At 46.0% G+C, this 27,654-nt stretch overlaps 1 protein-coding gene across 1 annotated transcript; it reads left to right on the top strand.

Annotated features, from left to right (window-relative positions):
* Positions 1-48: 48 nt before the first annotated feature.
* On the top strand, positions 49-26,492 carry efnb2a (ephrin-B2a). The gene is made up of 5 exons (XM_014163980.3): positions 49-935; positions 10,843-11,126; positions 19,310-19,402; positions 20,627-20,728; positions 22,349-26,492. The coding sequence occupies exons 1-5, from the start codon at positions 823-825 to the stop codon at positions 22,753-22,755; spliced, it is 999 nt and encodes a 332-aa protein (XP_014019455.1). The 5' UTR covers positions 49-822; the 3' UTR covers positions 22,756-26,492.
* The last annotated feature ends 1,162 nt before the right edge of the window (positions 26,493-27,654 follow it).

The following is a 27,654-nucleotide window of genomic DNA, read 5'->3' as shown; positions in this document are numbered from 1 at the left end:
GAGTCTCGGTAAAACAAGCTCTGCCAAATATTCCGAGTCGCGATCACTTGCAGTTACTTGCAATCCAGGCTCGGCGCTGCATTCAAGCATCCCTACGTTTTCGCCAAGCATTTCATTCGGATCTGCAGGATTCAACCCACAGCAATTATTTTGCAACCGAAAGGGACCCATAGTATGATAACTTTAATTTGAGTTGATTTGGTTTCTTTCATTTTTATTTTTGTTCATTCGATATCATCGTTTTTTCTTAATTTTTCTACTCTCATCCACAGTTCATTTGCAGCCAGTTTGCACATCACCAGCTCAAAGGGGAATACTATACCTCGAGCCGTTCTCTCTCTTGTCTGCTGCTATTCGAGAGAAGCTCGCGCACTTTGGATTGGTACCTTGGCTGGTTTACCTAGAACCCGACAAACTGGGGATTTAATAGGCTATTTGCGTCTGCGCTTGTGGAAGTGGACATCGGCGGCGACACGGGTCGCCTTTCTGTTGTAAGGAATGTACCCGGTGCTAAGGTCTGCTCACTGAGGGAGAATATCAACGCGCTCTCTTCTCGACTCCCTCTGTATGAAAGACTGCCGTGCGCCTCTGGTTTTGTATTCCCGAGGAGCTCTTATAAAGGGACTAACTCGGCACCAGGTCCTTTCTTGGAAATGCTCTATATTTGATCGCCGTACGCATTTGCTTCTTCGTCCCTTTTTAGCTTATTTGATCGGGATATAGAGTCTAATTGCCTCGGTCATTCTCTTGTGCGTTTCACGTCTCTTTTTTTTGGACATATCATTTCGGAACGGATTGTGACCCTCCCCGAAGACAGCAATAATGGGGGACTCGATGTGGAGATATTATTTTGGAGTTTTGTTTATTGCGTGCAAGGTGAACTTGTCCCGGGCGATAATTCTGGAGTCCATATATTGGAACACAACAAATACCAAGTAAGTGAAGCACGCGTCGTCCACACTCATTGAACACGGGAAAATATGTCAAAAAATACACTATTTAGCGCTGTCCGTGACTTTTGTAAATAAGACTTGTGACGTTATTTTATTACAGAGGTTTCTATAGAAATAGGCTACCTGACATGATAGGTGTAATACTCTTAACGTATAAAGTGATAGAACAGCTCATTGATATCCATTTTAATGGGGTGATTTTGCGTTGAGATGCCGGTTTGCGCTGACGGCCGCGCACGGGGTGATGGTGGTAATGTACACGTATAGGCGATGTTGATTGTGAGATGATGAATGCTAGGTATTTAGAAGATTCTTAGTTGTCGTGTGTCTTCTGTAGACGGCATAGTGGTAAATTGTGCACACCAGGGATAACGGATGCTTTTCGACAAGATGTGCTAATAGCATGTTGAGCCAAACTGACTTTGGAATTAATATTACGCCCCACTTCTTCTTGGTCAATAATAGTCAGGCCTACTTCACCAAAATATGGAAAATCGTACAATTTAAATAATTTGAATTCAAATGGAGGCATATGATAAAGCCTTTTCATTTTTTATCTTCATTGCTTTCATTTTCCGCACTAAATGGAATACATTACATTATACATTCACTTTGGATAGCCTATTAAATACATCCGTGGCTTTTTAACCGAATGTTATTAGCCTATATCAAAATAAATGTTCACATAAGGCCTATTTGTAATTGTATATTATTCACAGAAAGTTGGATCGTATTTGTTGACATTAGTTTTAGTCGATGTAGCTGTTCTATGGGCCACATTTTTTTGTTTGGTAGGCCTAACCAACTTCAGAATTTACAGTAGGGGCCCAGTCCAAATTAATACTTGGTTTAAGTATCTACTTACAGTAAAAATTGCATAATATGGGATGAAATATGATAGTGTAGTCACTACTATTGAACTGAATACGTTAAGGGCAGAAGGCCTATATCCCCTTTTAACTTGTGGTCTCATTTGCAACCATCACTAACTCTAGTCAGCCCCATGAAAATGGAATTTCACCGGACAGAAAATAGCCCCCAGAGTTGAATTATGCATTAAACATTGCAACCTCAGACGAGAAATTTCAGGGGGTCAAACCCCCAATGGGTGGGCTCTCCTCTTTGTGCCCATTTCGTCACGGCGAAACTCGAACTCGCTTAATAATTTAACTTTTGGCTTCAATTCAACAAGGATCTTGCAAATATAGCCTAACTATCCCTCCTAAACAGGCATAGATAAGTAAATATGAAACAAGTGGTATCGGGAACGTTACGATAGAAAGTCTAACAGGTGTCCATTGTTACTATTTCTTAATGATTGATAATCACCTTTTTATGAATGCGCGCTCTATCCTTTATCAGTTTGTGGATTCACCTCGGTGAGTTCTGATGGCGTTGTTGGCCTTATTGCTGTACTATTTATCGTCGGAATTTATTAGAGGATTTCGGCTTTTACCTTGAGCATGGATCCTAATGAAGAGTTGCTCCGCATGCATAGATTGGTGTCGCTTTAGCCTGTAGGCTTTTCTGGCCGTGGAATGATGGCGGCAACAACCGTTTGCACTCGGCAGGAATGATGATGATCATGAAGAAGGATTGGCAGAAGTCGTTATCATTGAATCGCCTATAAATCACTACCAAATACGTATATATATATATTTTCTCTCTCTCTCTCTCTCTCTCTCTCGATGCTATACAATATTTACTGTACATGTTTTGAAATCATTACACCAGCAGCCTCGAGTGTGTGAGATGCAAGGTTGCACAGAGGTATGAGACGCACTCGCAGTGGTTATGCTCTTAGATCACCGTTTGGAGTTGAGTGGGTCTGTAGCGCGGATGCGAGACGATTGATGCGAATAGGCTACACCAAGTCGCAATGACACCTGCTTTGCGTTAAGCGTTTGCAGGTGCATTTTTATTGGGATGAATCTTGTCCTGGAGGCAGAGCTAAAAGCGGTTTTTGCTAGATAGGCCAGCCGCAAAGTCAAAATTGGTCACACACCACTCGAGGCCTAATGTGAATTTATTTAGGCCGACTTTTAACCTTCCGCCGTGGCACATTGTTGTCTATTGAGGGTAAAAACAGCATCAATAAAATACATCATTAATTGTTAAAATCATCAATTAATCATAATACAATAGCCTGGTTGGCATATGCCTAGCCTATACGTATGTCAAAGCCTATTCTAATCTATTTTATGTTTTTAGCAGGCCTAGACCTCCACAATACATGCATATATAGGCCTATGTGCTTGTAGAAATAGCCCATCTTTTCTTTTCTGTAAAGGGAACGTTCTAAATGGAACACATGCCACATTTATAGCAGCGAAAGCATGCCTTTCAAATTGCTATGTGTCATTTAATGTGGCATGTCACTCTTCTTTTTGAAAATAGCCCGAAAAAGTGTCTACCCTCAAAGCAAGTTTAGGCCTTTACTAGGCCCACAAAGACAGCGGGCATTCCACTGAATTAGCGTGTGTTCTAGCGTTGGAATGAGCGTGTTTGCACATTCTTTACGTTCTGTCTGGGTGACGAGTTCAAAGCTAATGATCAGGTCAGGGGACGTTATTCTCTGGCCATATACTAACCCTTTGACCCTGAGTAGCCTAATTCAACTTTGCTATATTCTGCTGGCAGAATTACAAAGTTAATTACATTTTACATCATTGGAATAGGCCTACCTAGTCATATGGGATCAAACTGTTGAGTGGGCCTTGAAATACAGCCTCTAAATGTATTTTGAATCCCTAATCTCATTATCTCTCTATTGAAGTTTTTAAATGTGCTATAAGATTGTCATGAAAGATAGCGGTTCCGTAAAACATTTTACTTTATTGTCATTAAAATATTTATTTATATTTAATTTTATTCAATGATATGCATTTCTCAATAAAGCATAAGAATGTTTGATTTTCAAGTCCAATAAATTGAACAGAGCTTCTCTCCCTAGTAGTTTGAGTCGTTTTCTTCTTTTAGTATTCAGGGAGGGGGGATGTTAAAATGCTTTGCTTTGCCTTGCCTTTAGGCCAGTCCAATGGCTTTGTGTGTAGGCTGAGCGAGTGGAGAAGGCCGGAGCTATGCTATTCTCTCTCTCTCTCTCTCTCTCTCTCTCTCTCTCTCTCTCTCTCTCTCTCTCTCTCTCTCTCTCTCTCTCCCCTTCTCTCTCTCTCTCTGACAATCTCTCTCTCTCTCTCTGACAATCTCTCTCTCTCTCTCACTCTCCTCACACCATAGGGCCCTCAGTGTGTCGATTTAAACCTCATTGTCGTTTATGCTTTACTACTTTACCACTGATGCCTGAGCCTCCCCAGAAAGACTAGCGCCCCAACTCCCCCATGCCACGGCCACCCCCCTGCCTCCTTCCTCTAGTAATCCATTTTGTAGTTGGGTGCGAGAAACAAAAGGGAGGCCTGCTTTACACGGTTTATGTGAGGGAACGGTCCCTCTTCTCCAGTGCAGTTCATTAAGAGATTACATAGAACCCCGGGCCTTTGTAGCAGGCAGGCAGGCACAGTCCTTTTGTGAATGGGGGGGGATGGGGGAGGGAGGGGAAGGGGGCATAGAGATGTAGATCCATCATGAATGAGTGACGAGGGCAGGCTGAACGTTGTCCTCCTCCTTCCCCACCCCATCTCGCCCTCTACCATTTTACCCCATCACGATCTACCCAGGGAGTCCCCACTGATTTTGTCTATCCCCCCCTCTATCTCTCTCAAAGGAAAGAAAATACCCCCAAAAAATCCCCTTGTTTTAATTTAGCTCTCTGTCTATCGGGGAAGGGTGGGTCGGGTTCGTGCTGGGATTGCAGAGAGAAAATGGAACGAGAAGGAAACGGGGAGTCGAGAAAGAGAGGGATTGTGGGGGGAAAGAGTGAAATCATCCTGTGTTAACACAGTGTACTGAGAGGTAGGGTTCAATAGACAGGTCTCCCATGACAACGCCCAGAAGAAAAGTTGATGATTAAGGTCGCATTCATGAAAGTCGGAGGGAGGGAAAGGGAAAGAGATTGAGAGAAAGAGAGGTAAAGCGAGAAGGAGAGAAGCGTGGGCCCCTACACTGTCAAAAAAAAAGAAGACATGGTTCACCGTACAATCGTAAGGCACCCAGCTGCGATAGGATTGGAGGGTGCTTAACAAAAGGTTTATGTGAAAATTGGATTGAGCAAACTCAAGGTCCTATTGCAGCTGGTTGCCTTATAGTTGTATGTTTTCATATACAATTGTAGGGGCCGTGGGGTAATTATTGGTGGGCTGAGGAGGGCCCCATAGGCCTGGATTAGTGGATGAAAGTTAGGGCCGAAGGCAGAGAGACATAGAGGGAGAGGGGGGGGATAGGGTGGCAGTCTACTGAGGAGGGATAAAGACCCCTGTCCCCTTGGCCGACAAAGGGCGAAGAGGTTACAGCGTGGGTGGATTAACTCCTGCTATCCCTTGTCTTGTCTCATTGTCCCCCTAGACTAATTCATATCCATAGTGGGCCGATGATTAAAAGTCAGACACTGCTGTATCCCTTCCTCCTTCCCACTGTGTTGTCTTCCATCGTTCTATATTCCTCTCCTTTGTTATCCTCCCTCTTTTCAGGGCTTTCTTACAACTCTGGGATTGAGGAGCAGAGGCTATTGGGACAGGATTATGTCTTGGCTCTCATTATATCGGTATTTTTTTTTTCTTGGCAGGCCACACAAATAGCTCGTCCGGGATTTAAGAAAGATACCTAGAAAGATAGATCGAGAGAGAGAGAGAAGAAATGTAGGATTTAGAGAGCGAGAAAGCGAGATAGAAGGGGTGAGAAAGACAGAAATGAAGGATAGATCTTACAGGTTTTTACTGGCAGCAGATGGGACGGTCATAACCCCAGGAAGCAGAAACACCACCCTCCCCTCCCCGGCCCGAAACCTCACCCCCATCCTCCCACGGCACCCCCTAAAAAAGACACCAAAGTTGAAAGAGAGAGAAAGGGGGATAAGATGTATGAGGAAAACAGATGTCAGCTCGTTGATTTACTGTCAAGCCCCTTTTCGTGTCTCACCCACCTGTGCTCCGGCTCGTTTCTTTTTTGTCACGTATCCTTGGAGTGAGTGAGTGAGAGAGAGAGAGAGAGAGAGAGTGTGAGAGTGTGAGAGAGTGAGAGAGAGAGAGAGAGAGAGAGAGAGACAGAGAGAGAGAGAGAGCGAGCTGTAGTAAGAGCAGGCACCTGTGGCTATTCTCACCTCGGCACCAAATGGAGTGACAGTAGGTTTATAGGAGAGCCGCCTGCTCGAACTGAGGCAACACTTTTGCTTTTACCCACATTGTGACTTTTCTCCGGGCTGCGGCGAGCGCAGCACCAGTGGATTTAGACAGGGTCGTATGTAATTCAAGAAGAAACGTAATAGATTAGAGGGGTATAGGAGGGGTTGTGATCACTTTTCTTCTGTTTTTCCTGAGGTGGGCGCTGTTGTGCCTATTCTCCGGACCCTGTATGTCACGGGTAGGCCCGCAGACGTACACGCACATATGCACGTCTGCACACTGACACGTATGCATGCACAAACACATACTCCATGCCCACAGGGTTGGACTTCAGTTTGTTCTTTATCTCCATGCGCACAAACCGTCACGTATGCACACTCACACACTCTCCTGTCCCCCTCACCTCTCCATCCCCATACCTTTCTCCATGGCCCAGCCTCTGTGATTATAGCAGGTCATAATGTATGTGTGGAGGCCCATGGTGGGCTTGTTAACAGCAGTACAGCCAAGTGATAAACACCGTATAGTGGTCCTCGTACAGCACTCTGCTTGAGTGCTGTACGAAGAACAGCCCTGAAGCACAGCCATGAAGCACAGCCCTGGATATATTTATGACCCACAGAACCTCAGTCACTCACAGGGACAAACGGGGGAAGGGGAGGAGGGAGGAGGGGAGGGAGAGGAGGAGGGGTGAAGGGGCAAGTGTGCCTTAAAGCGAGGGTTAAAGCCATTTACTAACACGAGAAGCTAGGACAGGCTTTTACTTGTTTACCCCCTCCCTCCGTTTTTTCCCCCCTTCTCTCCATCACACTATTCGCCCTCCGTCCACTCGCTCTCTCTCCCGTTGGTCTGTACCCGGGGTGTGAGAGATGCAGCTGTTGAGCGGTAGCTGTCATGACTGTATTGAGGTGCAGGGCAGGCGGAGCTGTAATGTCTGGTTCTGTCTCCTCACCCGTCTAGGTGACCTTGCCTACCTGGTGTTTTGTTCTAATGGCTGCCAGTGGGAGGGACAGGGGGACGGGTGTGTGTTACAAACAGATATCTCCGCACAGGACAACCCAGGGAGAGAGTGATGGAGGGATACAAAAGAACGCGTGTATAAGCGGACAATTTCTCTGTTTTTCTTTTCTAATTTTCTCTATATCGCACCCCCCCCCCCCCCCCCCCCGTTTTGAAATGTAACTGTCTCAGAGTAAGACAGTTCTTTCTCTCTGTGTCTTTCTGCACCTGGCGAAGGCAGATCTCCATTTTGAATGAAAATTCTGAGAAGGAAAAGGATGAGGTCGAGTAGCCTACTGTGTGTGTGTGTGTGTGTGCGTGTGTGTTTGGTCAGGTGTTTGACAGAAGACATTTGTGATGAGTGTGTGTTTGTCTTTCTCTGTGTGAGTGAGTGTGGAGGTGTTTATATTAATCTCCTGAAGGTACAACTCCCTGTGAGATAGCTTTCATGCAGTCAAAACCACTAGTATTAAAGGGAAGTTAAGTGGTTCCATGAGAATGCTGCATGATGCTGACTCCGATAGGATTGTCAGTCGAGGTTCTAATGAAATCTTTAAACAGACTACGTCATTGTGTGTGCGTTTGTGTGTGTGTGTGTGTGTGTGATTGAATGTGTGTCAGCGTGCAAGTTTCCTTGTGTGTGGAGGGAGTGGACAGAGGGCGGGAGGAGAAGTCTCACCTTCGTACGCAAACATACAGTCATACGCACAAAAGCACAAAAGCAGTGGTGGGCAGTGACTGTTTCCTCAATCCTGACTATCCAAACAAGGGACAAACTGAGCAAGGAGATAGATAAGGAAGTAGAGAGAGAGATAGTAATCTGATGTCTAGCTCTTTGTGCAGTAGTGTTTTCATTACGCTCATGACGCCCTCCGCACCAGCCACAGGCTTTAGCAATGCTAGATCAGCCATGGAGATAAACGCCTCAACACTTACTTACCTGGCCCGTCAACTCTCTCTCTCTCTCTCTCTCTCTCTCTCTCTCTCTCTCTCTCTCTCTCTCTCTCTCTGTCTCTCTCTGTCTCTCTCACACACACACACACACATGCAATAATTGTTCTATATATCTCTTAGCTCTACAATCATATCTCCATTTTCCATTCCTCATCGCTGAAGCCACTGTAGGCCTTTCTCCTTCGCTCTCTCCCTATCTCTTTCTCTCTGTCTCGACCCCTCCCCTCCTCTGAAGTAGTATGATGATACTACATCCATACATTTAGTCTCCCATCGGCTCTGTCTCTCTCTGGGCTCTCAGTGGACATGCTGTACTGTACCGCTGCTGAGTAGCGCCCCAGGGGGGACACAACACTCTCTCGCCCTAGATAAGCACACTGGCCGTGTGTGCATGCAACTGTGCACATGGGGTGTTTGTGTGTGTGAGAGACAGAGACAGAGAGAAATAGATATTACAGATGTAGGATCTTAATTTGATCACCATGTTGCAGGAGAACTTCCTGCAATGCAGGAAATGTACAACTTGTTGTGTATTTGAGGTTCAAAAAGTATTCTATAGTTTGAAATGTCCACTTTCACTTGATTTTCCTACAGAAATGTTCATTAATTATAATCCACATAATAATTAACATTTCGTGTTGCTGCAGGATTATTTTCCTGCTGTATCAAACTGGCTCAAATTAAGATCCTAGATCAGTATGTGATTGCATGTGTTTGTTTCAGAAAGAGTGGGTATAGGTAGCCTGTAAATAGTGATTGTCTGTAGCATTGCTCTGCAGTTTTCACTGTTAGTATTACTTAGAACTGTCTGTTAATTGGAATATAGTCAGAGTACAATGGCTGCCACCATTCCCCTGCGTTCAAGTTCCTCAAGTTTGCTCATGCTTTTGTAGTCAGGGAAAATGTGTGTGTGTGTATGTGTGTGTTTCCCTCCATTAGGAGAAAAGTGCTGTATTTTAGGCTTGATAATCACCCTTGATGGCCTAGTCTCAACTCCTCATGCGCTCTCTGAGGGGTCAGAGGTGACTGAAGATAATGAGCCCTCTGCCAGCACTATCCAACACACAACCCAAGGAGCTGAAAAGGGAGGGAGAGAGATGGGGAGGGCGGGAGAGAGAAATGAAAGCAAAAGCGACCCCCGAGGACTGTGTGTGTGTCCCTCTAGCTCCCCATATAGACCCCATATAAACCCAACAGTAGGGTCAAAGTATTGTGACCCCCCTCCAGAGGTTAACACAACACTGTGTCAGATAGACCCAAGCCAATGGATAAGATTTCAAATACAGTAGTACTCCGATAAAAAAATCAAGGGGGGGTCAGCATTTAAGCCTATTCTGTACATGTCCTTATAGCTATTAAAATTCAACTGTATTTAACTGTATTTTATCTTTGCTCTGCCACTCTCATGCCCCCCCTAGTATTTTGGATAGAACCTGTTGTGCTTCAAGGATAACATTGGAAAACATTTCCTTTCTCATTCAAGCACGGGGCAGATTAGTTAACACCATGAATATGAGGTAGTGCCTCCGACTGTATACGGAGAGGAGAGAAGAGGAAAGCCAGACAGGGAATGCTGGAGGGGGCTCTCCACTAAGCTCCTAAACTTTCATGTTTTGCATTTAGGGGGAATATACCTCAGAGGGTAGGGGGATGAAACTCCACCAGTAAAAATAGGCCTGGCCTCTAGGCATAGTGTGTGTGGTGTGAATGTCTGTGTGAAAAGTTGTCTTATTTTATTATAAGCAAGATCTTCCTAATTTGTACACGGGGACGTTCAGTATCGCCAACATCTCCCTGATAGTGTGTAGGAGCTTTATCTTTTTGTCTTCTCGTCCTTTATCTGTGTAATTACTCGTTCCCTCCATCGCGGCCAGATTAGTGTTAAACACTTCTTTGACTTTGTCCTGAAATATTGGGGTCACTTCTGCCGAAACAACTGCTATACACTGTCATTATCTTTCATCGTCGCTTGGATTGATGAAGCTAATTAGTAATTAACTCATCAATAATTCAACTGACTTTGCCTTCTTTTGGGAAAGGAACATTCATTAATGTGCACAAATACTGAATACCTAATGAATTAGAACGAGAGGTCAATTGTTGACCGTATCAAACTGGTTTTTACATCTCTCCCTCTCTTTCCCCATCTCTCCCTCTCTTCCCCCATCTCTCCCTCTCTTCCCCCATCTCTCCCTCTCTTCCCCCCATCTCTCCCTCTCTTCCCCCCATCTCTCCCTCTCTTCCCCCATCTCTCCCTCTCTTCCCCCATCTCTCCCTCTCTTCCCCCATCTCTCCCTCTCTTCCCCCATCTCTCCCTCTCTTCCCCCCACCTCCCCCTCTCTTCCCCCCATCTCTCCCTCTCTTCCCCCCATCTCTCCCTCTCTTTCCCCATCTCTCCCTCTCTTTCCCCATCTCTCACTCTCTTCCCCCATCTCTCCCTCTCGTTCCCCATCTCTCCCTCTCTTCCCCCATCTCTCCCTCTCTTTCCCCATCTCTCCCTCTCTTCCCCCATCTCTCCCTCTCTTTCCCCATCTCTCCCTCTCTTCCCCCCATCTCTCCCTCTCTTCCCCCCATCTCTCCCTCTCTTCCCCCCATCTCTCCCTCTCTTCCCCCCATCTCTCCCTCTCTTCCCCCCCATCTCTCCCTCTCTTCCCCCCCATCTCTCCCTGTCTTCCGTCCCTCTCCCATCTCTTTCTCTCCAGATTCGTGCCAGGGCAGGGCCTGGTGTTATATCCTCAGATCGGAGATAAATTGGACATAGTGTGCCCACGGGTGGACGGAGGGGTGCGTGATGGGGTGGAGTATTACAAGATCCACATGGTTCCCAGGGAGCAGCTGGAGAGCTGCACCATCACCAAGGCTGACACGCCGCTGCTCAACTGTGACAAGCCTGACCAGGATGTCAAGTTCACACTCAAGTTTCAGGAGTTCAGCCCCAACCTGTGGGGCCTGGAGTTCTTCAGAGGGAAAGACTACTACATCATCTGTAAGTGCCTCATAGTAACACATATATAAGTGCATTTCCTTTTCTGTTTTTATCATGAGCACTCACTGCTGTTTGATAGCCAATCACAGTTAGGTATTGCTGTCGCTAGGCAAAGATGACTGATTTTTGGTTTCCAGTTCTTGTGTGATCATGGCAAGGGTGCCTTACTACTAGGGTGTCTTCATACTTTGTGATGCTGTGACAACCCCCTGGTTTTAAAAGATGGGTGTTGGACTGAACCATCTGTGGTGTGCTGACGGGGGGGGGGGTGGAGAGAACAGCACCATCTGGGTGGTTCTGCCACTGCCATCTGTGAGCTGTCAAACCAGGGGAGGGCCCTCTTTCTGACTGACTGGAGAGGAGGAGAGGATGGAAGAGAAGGAAAGGAGGGCTAGCATTTATACGTTGAACGAATAGAAACTGTTTCCCAGTCAGCTTAGTAAATAGAGTCCTCTACGTTTGCAGATGGACCACGTTTTTATGCGAGCTAGCCATGTCAGTAGCCTGTAGTGGAGACTAGTAGATACAGTTTGTGTTGAACTACCCTTCAGACACCTGCACGTGCAAAGTGTTAGGTAAACAGTCACAGTTCAATATGTTATGCCAGGGTCACAGACACATGGGTTGTGTTCTCTAACAGCAGGCTAGGCTTTGAACGTCTTGCCTCTTGACACTCTGTTACGTTAAGATGAACTGTAAAAGGACCCGATGAGCTGACACACGCACACACACACACACACACACACACACACACACACACACACACACACACACACACACACACACACACACACACACACACACACACACACACACACACACACACACACACACACACACACACACAGCTGTATAAACAGGTCTGTGTGTGGTGGTAGGGTTGATGGGGCGACTACAAAGGGTTGATCAAACTCCCTCAGTAGCTACCTGCAAGGCAGAGAGAGGGTGATGCAGAGAGAGACCACACCCCCCCCCCACCTCTACAGCAGCCACTACACAGTACAGTAGAGCCGCCTGCCTCAACACAACGTTCATTATTAATGAGGCTGTGCTGCTGTTTATTCATTCTGCGTCTCCAATGCTGCTTATGATCACACTCTGGGATGAGCCCAGCACATCTCTCTATTTGGCTTCCACAGCTAGGGCTGTGTAGAAAAAAGGTAAACACCAACAGATACTTGGTTACATAGAGCGCGCACGCACGCACGCACACACACACACACACACACACACACACACACACACACACACACACACACACACACAGTACCCGGCTATGTCAACAAAGCCCTCTCTATCTATCCATTTCTCTGTCAGTCTATCCCTCTCTATCGCACAGAAATTCTCTCAGTTCAGAGTTCAAATTGACACACTCACACCATTTCTCCTCTCAAACACCAGCACACTCAATCAGGCTTGCAAGCTGATTAGATTAGAGGGAGGGAAAGAGATAGTGTTTGTGTGTGTGTGTGTGTGTGTGTGTGTGTGTGTGTGTGTGTGTGTGTGAGAGAGAGAGAGATGAGAGAGAAGTTCTATTCAAACTTTCTTTTAAGAAAAGGAAGAAAATCCAATTTTGCTGCACTTGCAGATTCATGGTGCCCCCCCCCCATGCCCCATCCCTCCCACCTCTCCTATTCTTTTTTTTTTACCTAGATGGTAATGTATAGCCGGGAGAGAGAAAGGGGCCATTTCTCCAGCCGAGCATGGGTTCACATAGCTGTTAATTGCCTCTTGTTCAGTAGCATGGTAGCTAGCTAGAGGCTTGCAGCTGGAAAAGCAAGAAGGCAAGGCAGAGCTGCACTGCAGCATGTATATACATACACTAGGTAGATAACACAGCCTCCTCTTCACAAGCCCTAGCACCGGGGCCAGAGAAGAACAAGGAGGAATGGAGGGATGAATGTGAGTGTGTGTAGGAGGGAAGAAGGAGAGTAGGTTTGTGTTTGCTAAATGTGGTTATGTGAGTGACTTCTGCTGTGAATTTTGCCTTTGTCTATTTGGTGTGAGATCTTAAATAGACAAAGGCTATTTTAGACAAAACATTTTTTTATAACTATGTGTGACTGTGTGTTTGTATTTTGTGTGTGTGTGCGTGTATGTGCATATGTTCTTCAGTAAAAATGCATCGAGCTGTGACCAATTCCGCCTCGGAAAAAAATCTGACGGTGTCTGTGAGACTGTGTGTTTGTGTATTTTGTGTGTGTGTCGTGCAGATAGTTGTGCAGTAAAAAACGCATCGAACTGTGACCAATTCCGCCTTGGAAAAGTTCACTTGGGATTTTCATTGGGTTTTTGGTGGTGAGCGGCACTCAATAAGTAATTAATTAAAGAGTGTTTAATCCTGATTTCGGCTTTTAATCAGTTTGGCCCACATCAATGGAATCTCTGAATCAACCGAATGGATTAGCTCTGCCTAGCTGTGTTTAGCTCAGACACAGACTCAAGGGGAACGTCCCTTCAGGCTCTATTCAAACAACTGTGACATTAGCTCTTCAATTTGTGTCTCAAATAATGTTTTGGATTTAAACACATCGCAACCCGCCTCTCATAAACTAAACGTGACCCACTCTTATTGAGTACGGATCCATGCGGACCATAATACGATTATTGTGGATAGTCAGATTTATATAATCGTTTGTTTAAAACGTTTACATGCTTTGCAAGAGGAACGACGTCCCTAATAGTCCTGTTTGCATGGACACAACTGAAATCAGGCCGCCTGATTACACTTAAATAGACACAGAAAATGGCCAATCAGAAATAAACGTTCTACCAGAGCGGCCGTGGTATTTTTGTGAAGCCTATTTGATTCTGAGTTCGGACATTTGTGTGTTTGTACGTGAAAACACTTTTCTAAGATGCATATTTTCAGTTTTTCCAAAACTCCCTTCACTCGCGCATAAGAGGGAGGCTACCGGTGCTGACACACGCGCAGATAAAATCAAATACACCGCTTGAACGGCAATTAAGCTGTTTACGTGTCCTAGTAATTCAAAGGATTGCTCAGAAAACCAGATGTTTTAATCAACGTATGCTTACTTTACTTCGATTATGATAAGCAGAATAAGGTGTTTACATGACTAATGTCATTCACGGCCTATTGCCATAATCAGTTTAATAGGGAATTATTAGTGTGCACGTAGTTGGTTGTCAGTGTAGTTGTGCATTCTCAGCCTGGTCACACCAGATCCACTGCAGTATTACATGTTTGTCCAGGTCCCCAGAGATGCCTTTTGCATGCATACAATTTCAATACCGTCCACTGGGAGATTTTTTTTTAACCCTATCATAAACCTTAAAGGAAAACTCCTCCCCAAAAATATATTTGGGTATTTGTTTCATTAGTCCATTGTTGATATAGTCCCAAAATGTTTTTGCATTTTGGGACTCAAGTCAGCAATCAAGTTTTCAAAATGCATCATACGGGCCAGATTTCTGTATTTTGAAAGCTACATTGTTACACTATGTGTGTATTTGCTTTACTCTGTGTGTGTGTGTGTGTGTGTGTGTGTGTGTGTGTGTGTGTGTGTGTGCCTTTTAGAGCAGCATACTCTAAGAGCTGGGCTACAATGCTGCTCCAGTTGGAGGCAGATGAGTTTGATGTGATTGTGGTAGGCAGCATTGCCTGCAGCCGGGAACTTAGTGAGCAAGATGATTACATGAGCTAAATAGGGAGGGGTGGAGGGAGGGAGGGGTGGGGGGGGGGGGTTGAGACAGAGAGCAAGGGAGAGACAGAATATTTGACTGAATTTATGGAGCTGCATGGGGGAATTCCATTAAGATTTTAATCACCTATTTGTCAGTCAAAATAGAAAATAGATTTTTTTAAAAACAACTATTCTCAGTCTCTATTATACTCATGCACTGAGGGGATTTCCTACTGTCGCAACTTCGCTCCAACCTCTCAACCGTAGGACAGTGTGTGTACACAGACAGATGATGGTTGGGGTGGGGATTGGTTGCCACATGGGCCACACGTATTGATGAAATGGGAATATTATTGAAGTCTCTCTGGATGAATGTCTGATTAATGACTATATTATTACATGACCATATTAAGACATCAGAGGAGCGAGGGAGGGCTGAGATGTGATTGGGGGGGGGGGGGTTAGGGAGGGGGGTTGGTATATATTTGGGTTGACCCTGCCTTTCCCCGGCCTGTTCTGGGGGTTCACGGTGGGCCTGAATGAGAGGTTTCCCCCTCTGTCGCAGGAGATTAAGGTACACGACACTGACTAGCGCTAACTAGCCCACGACCCCAGCGCCATGACGATGGCGCTGGGGTCGTGGCTTCACGCCCCACAGCAAGTAGAGAGGGCGTCATTTATACCATAGCTGAATCTCTCTCTCTCTCACTCTACCTCTCTGTCTTTACCGCTCTATCTCTCTCTCGCGCTCTATTCCTGTGTTTTGATGGCTCCTCATTGGCTCAGAGTGGTGTGTTAATTATGCTCACTCACACGCACAGAGGGGGTTTGTTACTAGGAGCTGTATTAGCCGGGCGGGGAAATTGAGTTAAGTGCTGAAAGTCTGCATCCTCGGTCTTGATTGAAACACACAATTGAATAGCGCTCATTAAAGAGGCAGATTCTTATTTTCAGTCTCCTGATTTGATCAAAACAAATAAATGGAGTTAAGGGGCTGAATGATTAACGATAGCCTTTGAAGTATCGGTGCTATTGAGACAAAGGGAGTTAGCTGTAGTGGTTGAGAGATGAGAATTAGGAGAGTTTGGGATATTTATATGGCAGTGCTATTTCTGTTGCTTGCTGTTTCGCACACGCTAAAAAAGCCTTCAAAGCAATGAACGTTTGGCCACACTTACTGCTGTATGTTGTGAGTTTGTGTTGGTGTGTGTTTTGTTGTTTGAGAGTATGTGTTTGTGTGTCGTCTAAATTGGTCGTGGGTGTGTGAGAGCTGTCACTTCTATCCGCTGAGGTGATTTGCCATTTCCAGTGTGGGATTTCTCTTGATCAGCCATCTCCCTCGGTGGTTTGTTTGTGTGTGTGTGTGTGTGTGCACGCGGTGAATTTGTGGTTTAACACAGAATGCTTTGGAAGTGCTCTGAAAGGAACTAGCCCCAGCAAACATGCAACCTGAGTGAGAGCTAAAAGAGTTAGCATGACAAAATGGACTCTTAAATCCGCAAGGACATTTGAGTGAATGTGGCCTGAAGGAAAAGTGACACGTCACATCTCTCTCCCTCCCTCTCTCGTCCTCTCCATCTCTCACTCTTTTTTCTTCCTCTGGGCTAGGTCGAGCAGCAGCCGAACCACTCTCTCATCTTTGGGCATGATGGAATAATCTTTCTTTTCCTCTCTCTCTTTCTCTCTCTTGCTCTCTCGCGCTCTCTCTCTCTCTCTCTCTCTCTCTCTCTCTCTCTCTCTCTCTCTCTCTCTCTCTCTGCCTAGCTAAGTCTTATCTGCGCTCTGTAAGGCGCTGGTGGTGGAAGAAAATCCATTTGTGAGGGGCATGTATGAGTGAAGTCTATCCTCCCTGACGTTCCTTTAGCACAGGGATTACAGCTAGCAGCTAGCTTTTCCTGCCAAACAGCCCAGTGCAGAGTAACGAGGCAGTCAGGTAGCCAGGCAGGCCAGTCAAAAATCCCATTCTGTTCTCAACCAGTTCATTGCTGCTAGCCTCCAGCCCCTGCCGTACTGCCGAGGAAGCCAGCTAGGGGGTAGGTTGTGTGCTTTTAGCTCAGTAGGAATGAATATTCGCCCAGAGACTGATCAGTTTTGTGTGTTTGTTTTAATGGTTAAGGTAAGGAGTTGGGGAGGATGAGCTGATCCTAGAGCTGTGCCGATGGGCCACTACTTTTAGCAGCCTGTGTTGTCACGTTTTTATAGGGGGTTGACTGTTTGGGTGTGTGTTTGTGGTGCAAAGGGGTTTTGTAGGAGTGGCTGAGGAGAGAGAGAGAGAGAGAGAGGGCACCTTGGAGGTATTGGAGGGACAGAAGACCCAGATATATGCCTGCTGTTGCAGTTCATCCTGAGACCTCAAGCCTGCACCCTGTCCTGCTATCCACAAACAAGCACATGCACACACCCATGCACGCACGCACGCACGCACACTCACTCACCCCCACACACACATACGCGCAAACACACACATTGTCATTATCAGCGATATTATAATCATCTCATAATGAGGAAAAGACAGGATAACACAAACAGAGCTATATAACGCATATTACACCACACACACACACACACACACACACACACACACACACACACACACACACACACACACACACACACACACACACACACACACACACACACACACACACACACACACACACACACACACACAAGAACGCACAAGGTTTTAAGAAGCTTTGCACATAATGTGCTTGTCGTCCCACCACAAAAATCCATAGGTTGGCTTGGGAGAGGGAGAGAGGGAGAAAGAGCGAGGGAGAGGTAGAAAGGAAAAACACAGTCCTTGTAACCATGCTCTTTGTGTCGGTCCATTTCCATCCCAGTCCAAAATGTTCGTATAAAAGTGATTGAAGTTGAGGAATGTAAAAAAAAAAAAAAAAAAACAGAGCTAGAGAAAGCGGTGGGCAGTACAGAGCCACATTTTTTTTCAACGCTGGTTTCGCAGGGATAGCACAGAAGCACCTGCTTTTAAATTCCCTTCCGGTTGATGAAAAGGATTTGGCGCGAGGAGGTGTGGGTGGGAGAGATGGGGACAGGGGGTGAGGGGCAAGGCGGGCGAGGGGGGGGTGGTGAGTGAGGGTGGTAGGAGGGAGGGAGCAGGCTGTGAGGCGCCTGTCTTCTTGTGGAGGGGAGGGGTGTAGAGAGAGAGAGAGAGAGAGGGGGCATTGGACAGAGGGAGGGAGTTTAAAGAGAGAGGAGCAGGAGGGGGGAACATTGAATGCGGGCCACTGCACGCTGGCGGGAGGCCAACCCGCTAAGCCCTGGCTGCTCGTTAGCCTCTGTGTTACTGACCTGATAGACCACAAGCCCCCTCTCCCAACCCCCCATACCAGATGCAGTGCTACCAGCTGCCTCTAGGGGCAGCAGAGGGACTGGGAGAGAAAAGGCCCAGGAAGTGAGGGACTGGGAGAGAATAGGCTGAAGCAGGGAGGGTTTGGGAGAGAATAGGCCCAGGCAGGGAGGTCCAGTGTGAAATCAGTATGGAGGTCCATGCCATGGCTATATCCACAGAGCAGCACTCACTGCTTATAATGTAGCTAGTCACACTCTACTGATTCTGCCATGGGCGTGCAGGCTACATCTGTATACAGCATTTTAATGTTATTTTCTAATCTGCTTTTCTGTCTTTAAAAGTCCTCCCAGCATCTGTTTAGGGGCCCATTTTGTTCCTCTATCACATGTGGGACGTCTTTCGCCTCCCTCATATCCGCTCTCCGACATCTGCTCACCGCTGCTCAGCGCTCCCCAAAACACAGTGTTTAGTGCACCACTTCTGCTGCTCTTGCCGCTGTTTAAACAGCTTCTCAAACCCTTTAAGCTCTTTTATATTTAAGGGTTACTGAAATATTTAGCACCTCTATCCATTCCCTCAGTTGTTTTCACTGCCTTTTCATCTCGCCTTCAACGGAAAAAAACCCAAAACAAGATTTGACCTTTCCTGCGATTGTTTATTTCCCTCTCTTTTATTAATCATTTATTTCCTCTTGTTTTTTTTCCCCTTTTCTATACCCTTCAGCAGGTTTAGGTTAGAGTGTTTGAGAGTTGTATTTGCGCTAGTTGGTTCTTCTAATACCACTGTAGCATTCTCCAGAGTGTCGTACATGTTAATGTCCTATAAGCCACTGAAGAGTTTCCTGTGTCTCAGCACCTATTGTTCCTGTTCTATTGTCTCCGAATCTCTCTGTCTCCGTAACTGGCTGTTCCACTGGGCCAGTCAGCTCAGTTAGAGATATTACAAACACAATTACTCAAGCTAATTGACTTTGGAGGCGTGGGCTACGTGGAATATTCTGGCAGCAGTTTGGAGTGACTGGGGTGGCGAGGGGATGGATTGTGACTTTATTAAAAATAAATCACTCGCTTGTTAGGGGCTTTCAACGTTTCCCTGACGTCTTTCAAATGTGGCTGTTCAGCCCAAGGCAGACTTAATGTACATATCACTGTACTGTTATTTTGCTGTTTGCGATGATGTTAGCACAGTGGCTAATGCTAACCCCCCCCCCCTCTCTCTCTCAGCAACATCAAATGGCACAATGGAGGGCCTGGAGAACCAGGAAGGAGGGGTGTGCAAGATGAAGTCCATGAAGATAATCATGAAAGTGGGACAAAGTGAGTGTTACTCCTTCATTCAAATGGCATTTGTAAGTGTATGTGAGTGCTGGCGGCGTATAGTTATAAACAGATAACCTGATAGAAAATTGAAATGAGTATGAGACTGAGGGACAGCGTAATTGTATGAGACTGTATTTACATAACACACAGTAAGGTTATCTGAGGCATTGTGAGGTATTTCATTATTCAGCCCAATAGCCTCCATGACACTTACGACAGACAAAGAGAAAGAGAGAGAGAGGGAGTGGTGGTGGGTCTCCAGATTTAATGGAGCTGAATTGTGATGGATCAGGAGATGGATACACACACACACACACACACACACACACACACACACACACACACACACACACACACACACACACACACACACACACACACACACACACACACACACACACACATCCTATTTTCCCTAACCTTAACCCTATCCTTACCCCCAAAACCTAGCCTTAACCCTAGAAATAGCATTTGACCTTTTGGGGACGAGCAAAATGTCCCCAGTTGACCAAATGTCCCCAGTTGACACACACACACACACACACACACACACACACACACACACACACACACACACACACACACACACACACACACACACACACACACACACACACACACACACACACACACACACACACACACACACACACCACATCTGTCCTCTGTGGTGACACCCGCCGCCCGGCACCTGCCGGTAATTAATGACCATGATTATTCATAAATCAGTTGCCTCGCCACCCAATGGGGTAATTTCCTGAGGTTGCCATCCACAACAGCAGCAGCTCACTGAAAACTGCTGAAGGTCAGGGAATTAATCAGGAGTGCTGCGTTTCATTAAGAGCAGCGCCACACACACACACACACACACACACACACACACACACACACACACACACACACACACACACACACACACAACACACAACACACAACACAAACACACACACACACACAAACACACACACACACACACGTGCAAGCATGCTACACACACACACACACTGCACGAGACATATGCACAGCACACACACACACACACACACACACACACACACACACACACACACACACACACACACACACACACACACACACACACATCCTATTTTCCCTAACCTTAACCCCCACACACACACACACATCCTATTTTCCCTAACCTTAAGTGAATCATCCATGTCATTGTGTCTGATAGTTGTGTTCCTTATCTATGTCTTCCAGATCCCTCTGACCCTATCTCACCCAAAGACTACCCCACTAGATACCCTCCCAAGCACCCCGACAAGGAGTCATACAAACCAAACGAAGTGCTGGAGAAGAAAGGTAAGCGTACTAAGAGAGACTTACGAAATCATCAGGCATTCAGGTCTACCTTTCTAAGACAGTTTAGGTAAAAGCAGGTTGAGAGTGTCTGTGAGCATGTGTGTGAGAGTGTGTGTGTGAGAGTGTGTGTGTGTGAGTGTGGGTAAGCTTAGGAAATAAAGGTCAGCATTTCTTCTCCTGGTAATTGAAAGTTGCCCATAAAACTGATAGGCATCTCTGCTGGGCTCCCAAACTTACAGTATCTCCATCCCCGCCCCACTTCCTGTCCGCAAAGTGACATTTTCAGGAAAATGATCCAATCGCCATCCAACATATTACCGGCTTCGGAGCACAGACTCGCACTTGTTCTCCTCACACACACACACACACACACACACACACACACACACACACACACACACACACACACACACACACACACACACACACACACACACACACACACACACACACACACACACCACACACACACACACACACACACACACACATACACACACACACACACACACACACACACACTGACCGCTCTTATCTCTCTTATTAAATAGCAGTTAAAATCTCCAAAGAATTTTGAGGGGGGAAAAAAATCAGTCGAGGAGTGAAAACAAGCTGACCTATATAAACGCTGCTGCGGTGGAGGCGTAGAGACACTCGCTGCCCTGTTACCGAGGGCGCGGCTCCTTTAGCCCCACCTTTCTGTGTTCGCACTCAAATCCCTCTGACAACCCGGCGCACAAATCTGCCAGCGCGCCACTAAATCCGCGTTGGCACCCCAATCTGCAGACCTCAGCATCTTCTCCCCTCCTCATCCCTCCTCCTGGGCTCGGAGCAGGAGCACATGGGCGTCAGTGGTTCGAGCAAAGTGTCTGAGGCAGCATAATCCCCTTGTAAAACAACGGAAGGGTACCTGCGTTGGGCCCACTGCCATCCACCATAGCTCCAGCACTAGCCCTCAGGGGAGTGGAGCCAGACAGGGAGACACAGTAATCCTGCTTCCCAGGCCCCTATCCTAGGGGGAGAAGGGAATCGACCTGCCCTTGAGTCCTGGATGTATACAATAGTCGTTGTTATTAATGGAGATGACACAGCTTGCTTGGGTTTTACAGTGAATGTTGCTTCATCGTATAATACTATCAACTTCCTTGTGGACTTAGTCGTAAGTAGAAAAGGAATGTCTCTACATTCAGTTTGACATGTTTTTCATTGACATGCTACTGCATTGAAAACCCACTTCAGCCATTTTGTGCTATGTGGGACTGTGCTGTGCCGTAGCTCCAAGGCTGTAGTGACCACCAGCTGTATTTGAATAGACCAGAGATCGAATGTGACCTTAAGGGGAGAGCCGTGTGAAAGGAGCCTTTACTCTCTGGTCATTGTGCTCCATCCGCCTGCCTTTCACCTTCACTCTGACATAATGAAGATGGAGAGAGAGAGAGAGAGAGAGAGAGAGAGAATGGAAGGATAAAACTGGAAGGAGACCCCTAATCCTTCTACGACCCCACCCTCTCTTTCTCCATTCTCCCTCCCTCCATGCCACTCTCAATCTGTATGACCTGACACTCTGTTTTAGAAAGATTTTCGCTCACTGTTTCTTTTTTCTCCTTCTTCTCCTGTCAGGTCCGTCGTACAGGGAGGGTGAGGGCGACCAAGGGACGGGCGGGAAATCCTCCAGTGTCATCGGCTCTGAAGTGGCCCTGTTTGCCGGCATCGCCTCGGGCAGCGTTATCTTCATCATCATCATCATCATGCTGGTCGTGCTGCTGCTCAAGTACCGGCGGCGGCACCGCAAGCACTCGCCACAGCACGCCACCACGCTGTCCCTCAGCACACTGGCCACGCCCAAACGGGGCGGCAGCGGCAACAACAACGGCTCGGAGCCCAGTGACATCATCATCCCGCTCAGGACTGCAGACAGCGTCTTCTGCCCACACTACGAGAAAGTCAGCGGGGACTACGGTCACCCGGTGTACATTGTTCAGGAGATGCCCCCCCAGAGCCCCGCCAACATCTACTACAAGGTCTGAGCTCAGCTCCACCCACCCCCCCTCCCCCCAGGCACCGCTCCTCCGTGAACGCCCCCCAGAACGCTCTAGCTCTCCTTCCTCCCCCACATCTCTGTTGTTTTTCTTGTTGAACTTTACTATTCCTGTTATTATTCTTCATTGTTGGGATTCGTTGGAGATCTCACAGAGTAAAGCTGCTGCTGCTCTCTGGGGCTTTTTGGGGATCCCTCCTCTCCGTTCCTCTCCGCTCCTCTCCTCTAACAGTAGCTCTCTGTTTCTTTGCGCACTACGACTGACGCTGGGGGATCCGAGCGCATGTGTTTGTGTGTTGACGGACAGACGGACGGAGAGACAGAAAGACGCACCCACGCGTTTGTTTTGAAATAGGATGGACAGATGAGGAGAAGGTCGATATCCTACCCTGGTATTCTCCCTGAGAGAGACTATTGCTGGGGAAGAGACAAAGGAGGGAGGAAGAGAGGGATGGCAGAGAGATTAGAAGAGGAAAAGGAAGGGCCCGACCATGAACTCATGTTAGTAATGTCAGTCAGTCCCTCTCCTCATTGGCCAGAGACACTTTGTGGATTAAATGATGGACGAGGGGAAAAAACAAGAGGGATTTGGAAATATCCACTCTGGGACTTTCCTGACTGACACATGGACACCACTCACCCTACCACCCACCCACACATCACCCACTCTCACTCATTGTGAACTGTTCAGGTCCTCGTACTAGTTACAGCCCACTTTTCCCTCATTGTCCGACGACACCTTTTACTTTCTAGCATCATGATTCATTAAAGTTGTTACTTGAAAAAAAGGTTTGTAAAAGAACATGATTCCTTTTCGTAGTGTCATATTGTTGGTTCATTTCTGGTTTTCATTGCTGGTATTGTTGAACTTGCAGATATATATTTTTTTTGTGATGTGGTATTGTCGCAGCTCATGTCGTGATGGTGTATGTGATAAACACACACACACACACACACACACACACACACACACACACACACACACACACACACACACACACACACACACACACACACACACACACACACACACACACACCCTGCAACCCAGGACTGGGAGAGCAGAGAGCAGGACTTAAAGAGGGAGAAGAAGATGAGGGGTTTTATGTGGGCTCCACCCCGTCAGGGTATAGGGTGCTCATTATACCCCCTCTGTGGGGTCAGGGCTAGCCAGGTGGCTTCTGAGAAGGGTGTGGGAGCTAAGCGAACAATAGAGCAGCACTTTTAACCCCCCTGATATCCCTCCACCCAGGCAGTCAGTCACAGAGAGGGAGAGAGTGGCAGTGGTAGTGTGAGAGAGAGTGAGAGAGAGAGACTGTATCCCTTCAGTAATGGATAACAGTAGCGAGGGCTGGCTTGAATTTTCCACAGATAGGACTTTACAACATGAAGAGGTGTTAATTAAACTGGAAGTACAGGCAATCAGATATCCCAACCTGCCTTACTGCTGCAGTTTCCGAGACATTGAAGAAAGGTAAAGATAAGAGAGTCCCAGGTCTAGTTGAGTTTAACCCAGCCGCTGGCTAAAACAGCTCTAGGTACTGTATTGTCTGCTCCCAGGGGCAGCAAGGGCCCCGGAGGCCCCAAAATGGCCCGAACAGGTGGACTGGTGCTCTCATACTCAACTTTTAAAAAGCACAGGGACATCAAAGCGCATTGTCACTGTTTTTCAAGCATCATCTTTAGCATTTCCTTATTGTGAGTTTTTGATTATTATAATTTTTTGTAACAAAATAGGTGTACATTTTAAAGGAGGACATTTGAAAACAAAAAAGGAAGGCAAAAAACCATCTGAAAAATGCAGAATATATTTATGATAGACACAGAGCACAGGTGTTGTCAGAAAGGCGGTAATGAGAAGTTAACGTTAATATATTATGGTATAAAAGTGCACATTATGCAAGCTAGGGTTTTCATGATTTGATATCTATTTCACCCATAATGTCCCACCTTTTCATCAACTCCCACCCAAATGGCTGCCTTTTTTTCCAGATATACAGGGCTAGGGCCTGGGAAGGGGACAGGGAGGGCAGCCTGGACGCATGTCCCGAAGGGGAGAGGAGGTTGTTGGACCCAAAATAGCATAACCGGGTGCACGAGGCAGACCAGCAGTATATCCCACACTCCACTGTAGCATCTCCCAAAGGACCATGGGAAGATTCCCACGATTACCCTGTGCCCCCTTCCCCCTCACTACCACGTGGTAGTGTTTTCTCTGTGTGTGAGAGTGAGTGTGTGTGTGTACCTCCTCTTGAGCAAGTCCAGTGAGACAGCTATTTTCCTGTTTATTCACAAAAGAAAACGAGAACTAGATTGTGACTTAGACCACGCCCCAAACATGTATCTGCTCACTACCAACATTCTCATTAGTTCATTAAGAACATCAAATTTCACCGAAAAAGCCAAGCCTTGTATGATACAAGGTTTGTGCCTCTAAGAGGCTACAAAATCTGCAATATGCAATTTTTCTTTATTTTTTTAAGAATCGAGAGAAACCTACACCTATGGAAAGTGTTCTTAAACCACTGAGAGATGTAACAACAAACGAAACAAAAACAAAATTAGCAAAGTACGTCACACGAGCCTGCTGTTAGGTTTTCATTTGTAGTATTATTTTAAATGTTTTTTTTTGTTGTTTTTTTTACTGTGTGCCGTAGTTCCAAGGTAAACTGTGAAAAAAGATACATTTTCAAAATGAAATGCACCTGGACAGTTATTTAAGAAATAGCGAAAAACACTAGGAATCACATACAAATTGCTGTTTAGTTGCTGTCTGACTGCGGCAGAATATGACAATCTTATTAGTTTCTTTGAATCTGATGTCCTTATCCTAGCTAACGTACAACTGATATCCTCCTAACATTACTAGGGTAGATTTTCTGTCTTGTTATATGGATGAAATATCGCGGCAATGTTGAGAGAATGTTAGTAACCTGGCTAGGAAAAGTACTTCAGGCTACTGTAAAATGCCTTGCTCGTATTGGTCAGCCCTTGGTCACCTGACTCAGTAATTTTGCACCGTTCTTCTGTAGGTAAGAAACTGTAAATACATTAATGTTTGTATTGTATATGGATCCTGGGTTGTTACGATAGCCTTATTCACCTTTTTAGGAAAGTAAATGAAAAAAAAAATGAAAAAACAGAATACACTACAGTTAAACAGAGCATACTACTTTTTTTGGTAAATAGCTTGTGTAAATATTGACAAGAACCCAATAAAACATTTTTTTTTTTTTTTATAAACTCTTAAAGTAAGATGTTTTGTATAAAATTTCAATTTTTTGCTATGTATTTTAGCTAGTGCTCGTTGGAAAGCCCCGTGTCCTCCCACTCCCTCCCCTTTTGCACTGTTTCCATGGAAATTTGGTTTTAAAAAAAAAATGAGAAAAAGTTGCCAAACCGACTGCTGCATATTCGTGCCATAAGTGTGTACCATAAATATTTATTGAATTCGTTTTTTTTCTTCTGTTTTTGATTTGATTTCTGTCCAGTTTTTAAGTAACACAGTATTATGATTGCGTTGTTCATTTGTCTCCCTGGTTTCTTTAGTCTGTTTTGATAGGTTTCCAGGTGGCAGTATCCGTAGCCACTCCCCTTGCAGTTTGAGATGGCCAGACCGTTGAAATGATTAAACATTCAAGAAATGAAAGTGAGGAAAAATGACACACATTCCACCAGTCTGTTACGAACTGAAAATGTTTTTCAATAAAATGTTTTTCCTATGGACATGCCGTCTGTCTGTATTTATGTCTGAAATAGATGGAGTTTACGAACATGTGGATCTCTACAGGACATCACACTATGCAAGACTTGTGGTTACAATATGGTCTGTCAAAGCTAATATAAGCATTGAGACAATTACATATTTGTGTGTAGTTGCTAGGAAAAAAGTAATGTGTTTCTCTATGTTGTGTGTCTGTGTGTGCAAATGTATTTTCATTGTCTGAGTATGTTTATGTCCAGGCCAATATTTCTATATTCTGTAATGTTAGAATGCAGTAGTATCCCTGTACATGTCAGTAGACATATGGGCGCGCACGCACGCATGTGCACACACACACACACACACACACACACACACACACACACACACACACACACACACACACACACACACACACACACACACACACACACACACACACACACACACACACACACAGTTGTATAGGTGTGGTCCTCTGCTCTGCTCCCTGTGCAGGGTGGTCCATTGTGTGTTAGCTAGGGGTGATGATGTCATAGCGGGGCTGTGATTAAGGGGGCCTCTCGGCTCCCAGCGGGGGACACTGGCTCTCTGGAATAGGCCCAACAGCTCAACAGCCTAGTGCAGACCAGACCAGCCACTGCCCTGCCTGGGCCAAGTCTAAACTAGGGGCTGGACTATTCTAAACCCAGCCGCTGTCCTCCATCTAGCTACATATGTCACCATTGCTACTGCCTAGGACACGAACACCAAATAGATTCCTGTGTCGAGGTCAAAATCGCCATAAATCAGCAACTGGTCGAGGTTAATAACATCACATCCTGGATTACTGTGCTGTGTGCAACATATCACAATCCATTCACTAGTCTAGGTCTATATAACTGTGCAATAGCCATGCACTCTGGCAAACTCTTACTTTACAGTATATCATTCAAATGTTCGTATGCTTGTGTGGGGTTTCCCTTAAATGTTGATCCAAAAACTGTATCAGAGGAGGATGACTTGGGGGAAAAAAACGAACAAAGCGAGAAAACAAATCAAGCCTCCAATCGTCTCTCGTCCCTCTGTCACGGTGGTCCGTCATCATCTTCTCTGCGCGGCACGCTCTGATTGCCAAACTTTAATATGTTTTTCATTTAAAGTTTCCTTTACATCTCTTCTCTTTCAAGCCGGGGACCACAGAGG

This window comes from Salmo salar, chromosome 21 (assembly GCF_965601325.2).
Source record: "Salmo salar chromosome 21, fSalSal1, whole genome shotgun sequence".
NCBI classification, from domain to species: Eukaryota; Metazoa; Chordata; class Actinopteri; order Salmoniformes; family Salmonidae; genus Salmo; species Salmo salar.
The sequence above is the reverse complement of the archived record's forward strand: the minus strand, read 5'-3'. Positions and strand labels throughout refer to the sequence as shown.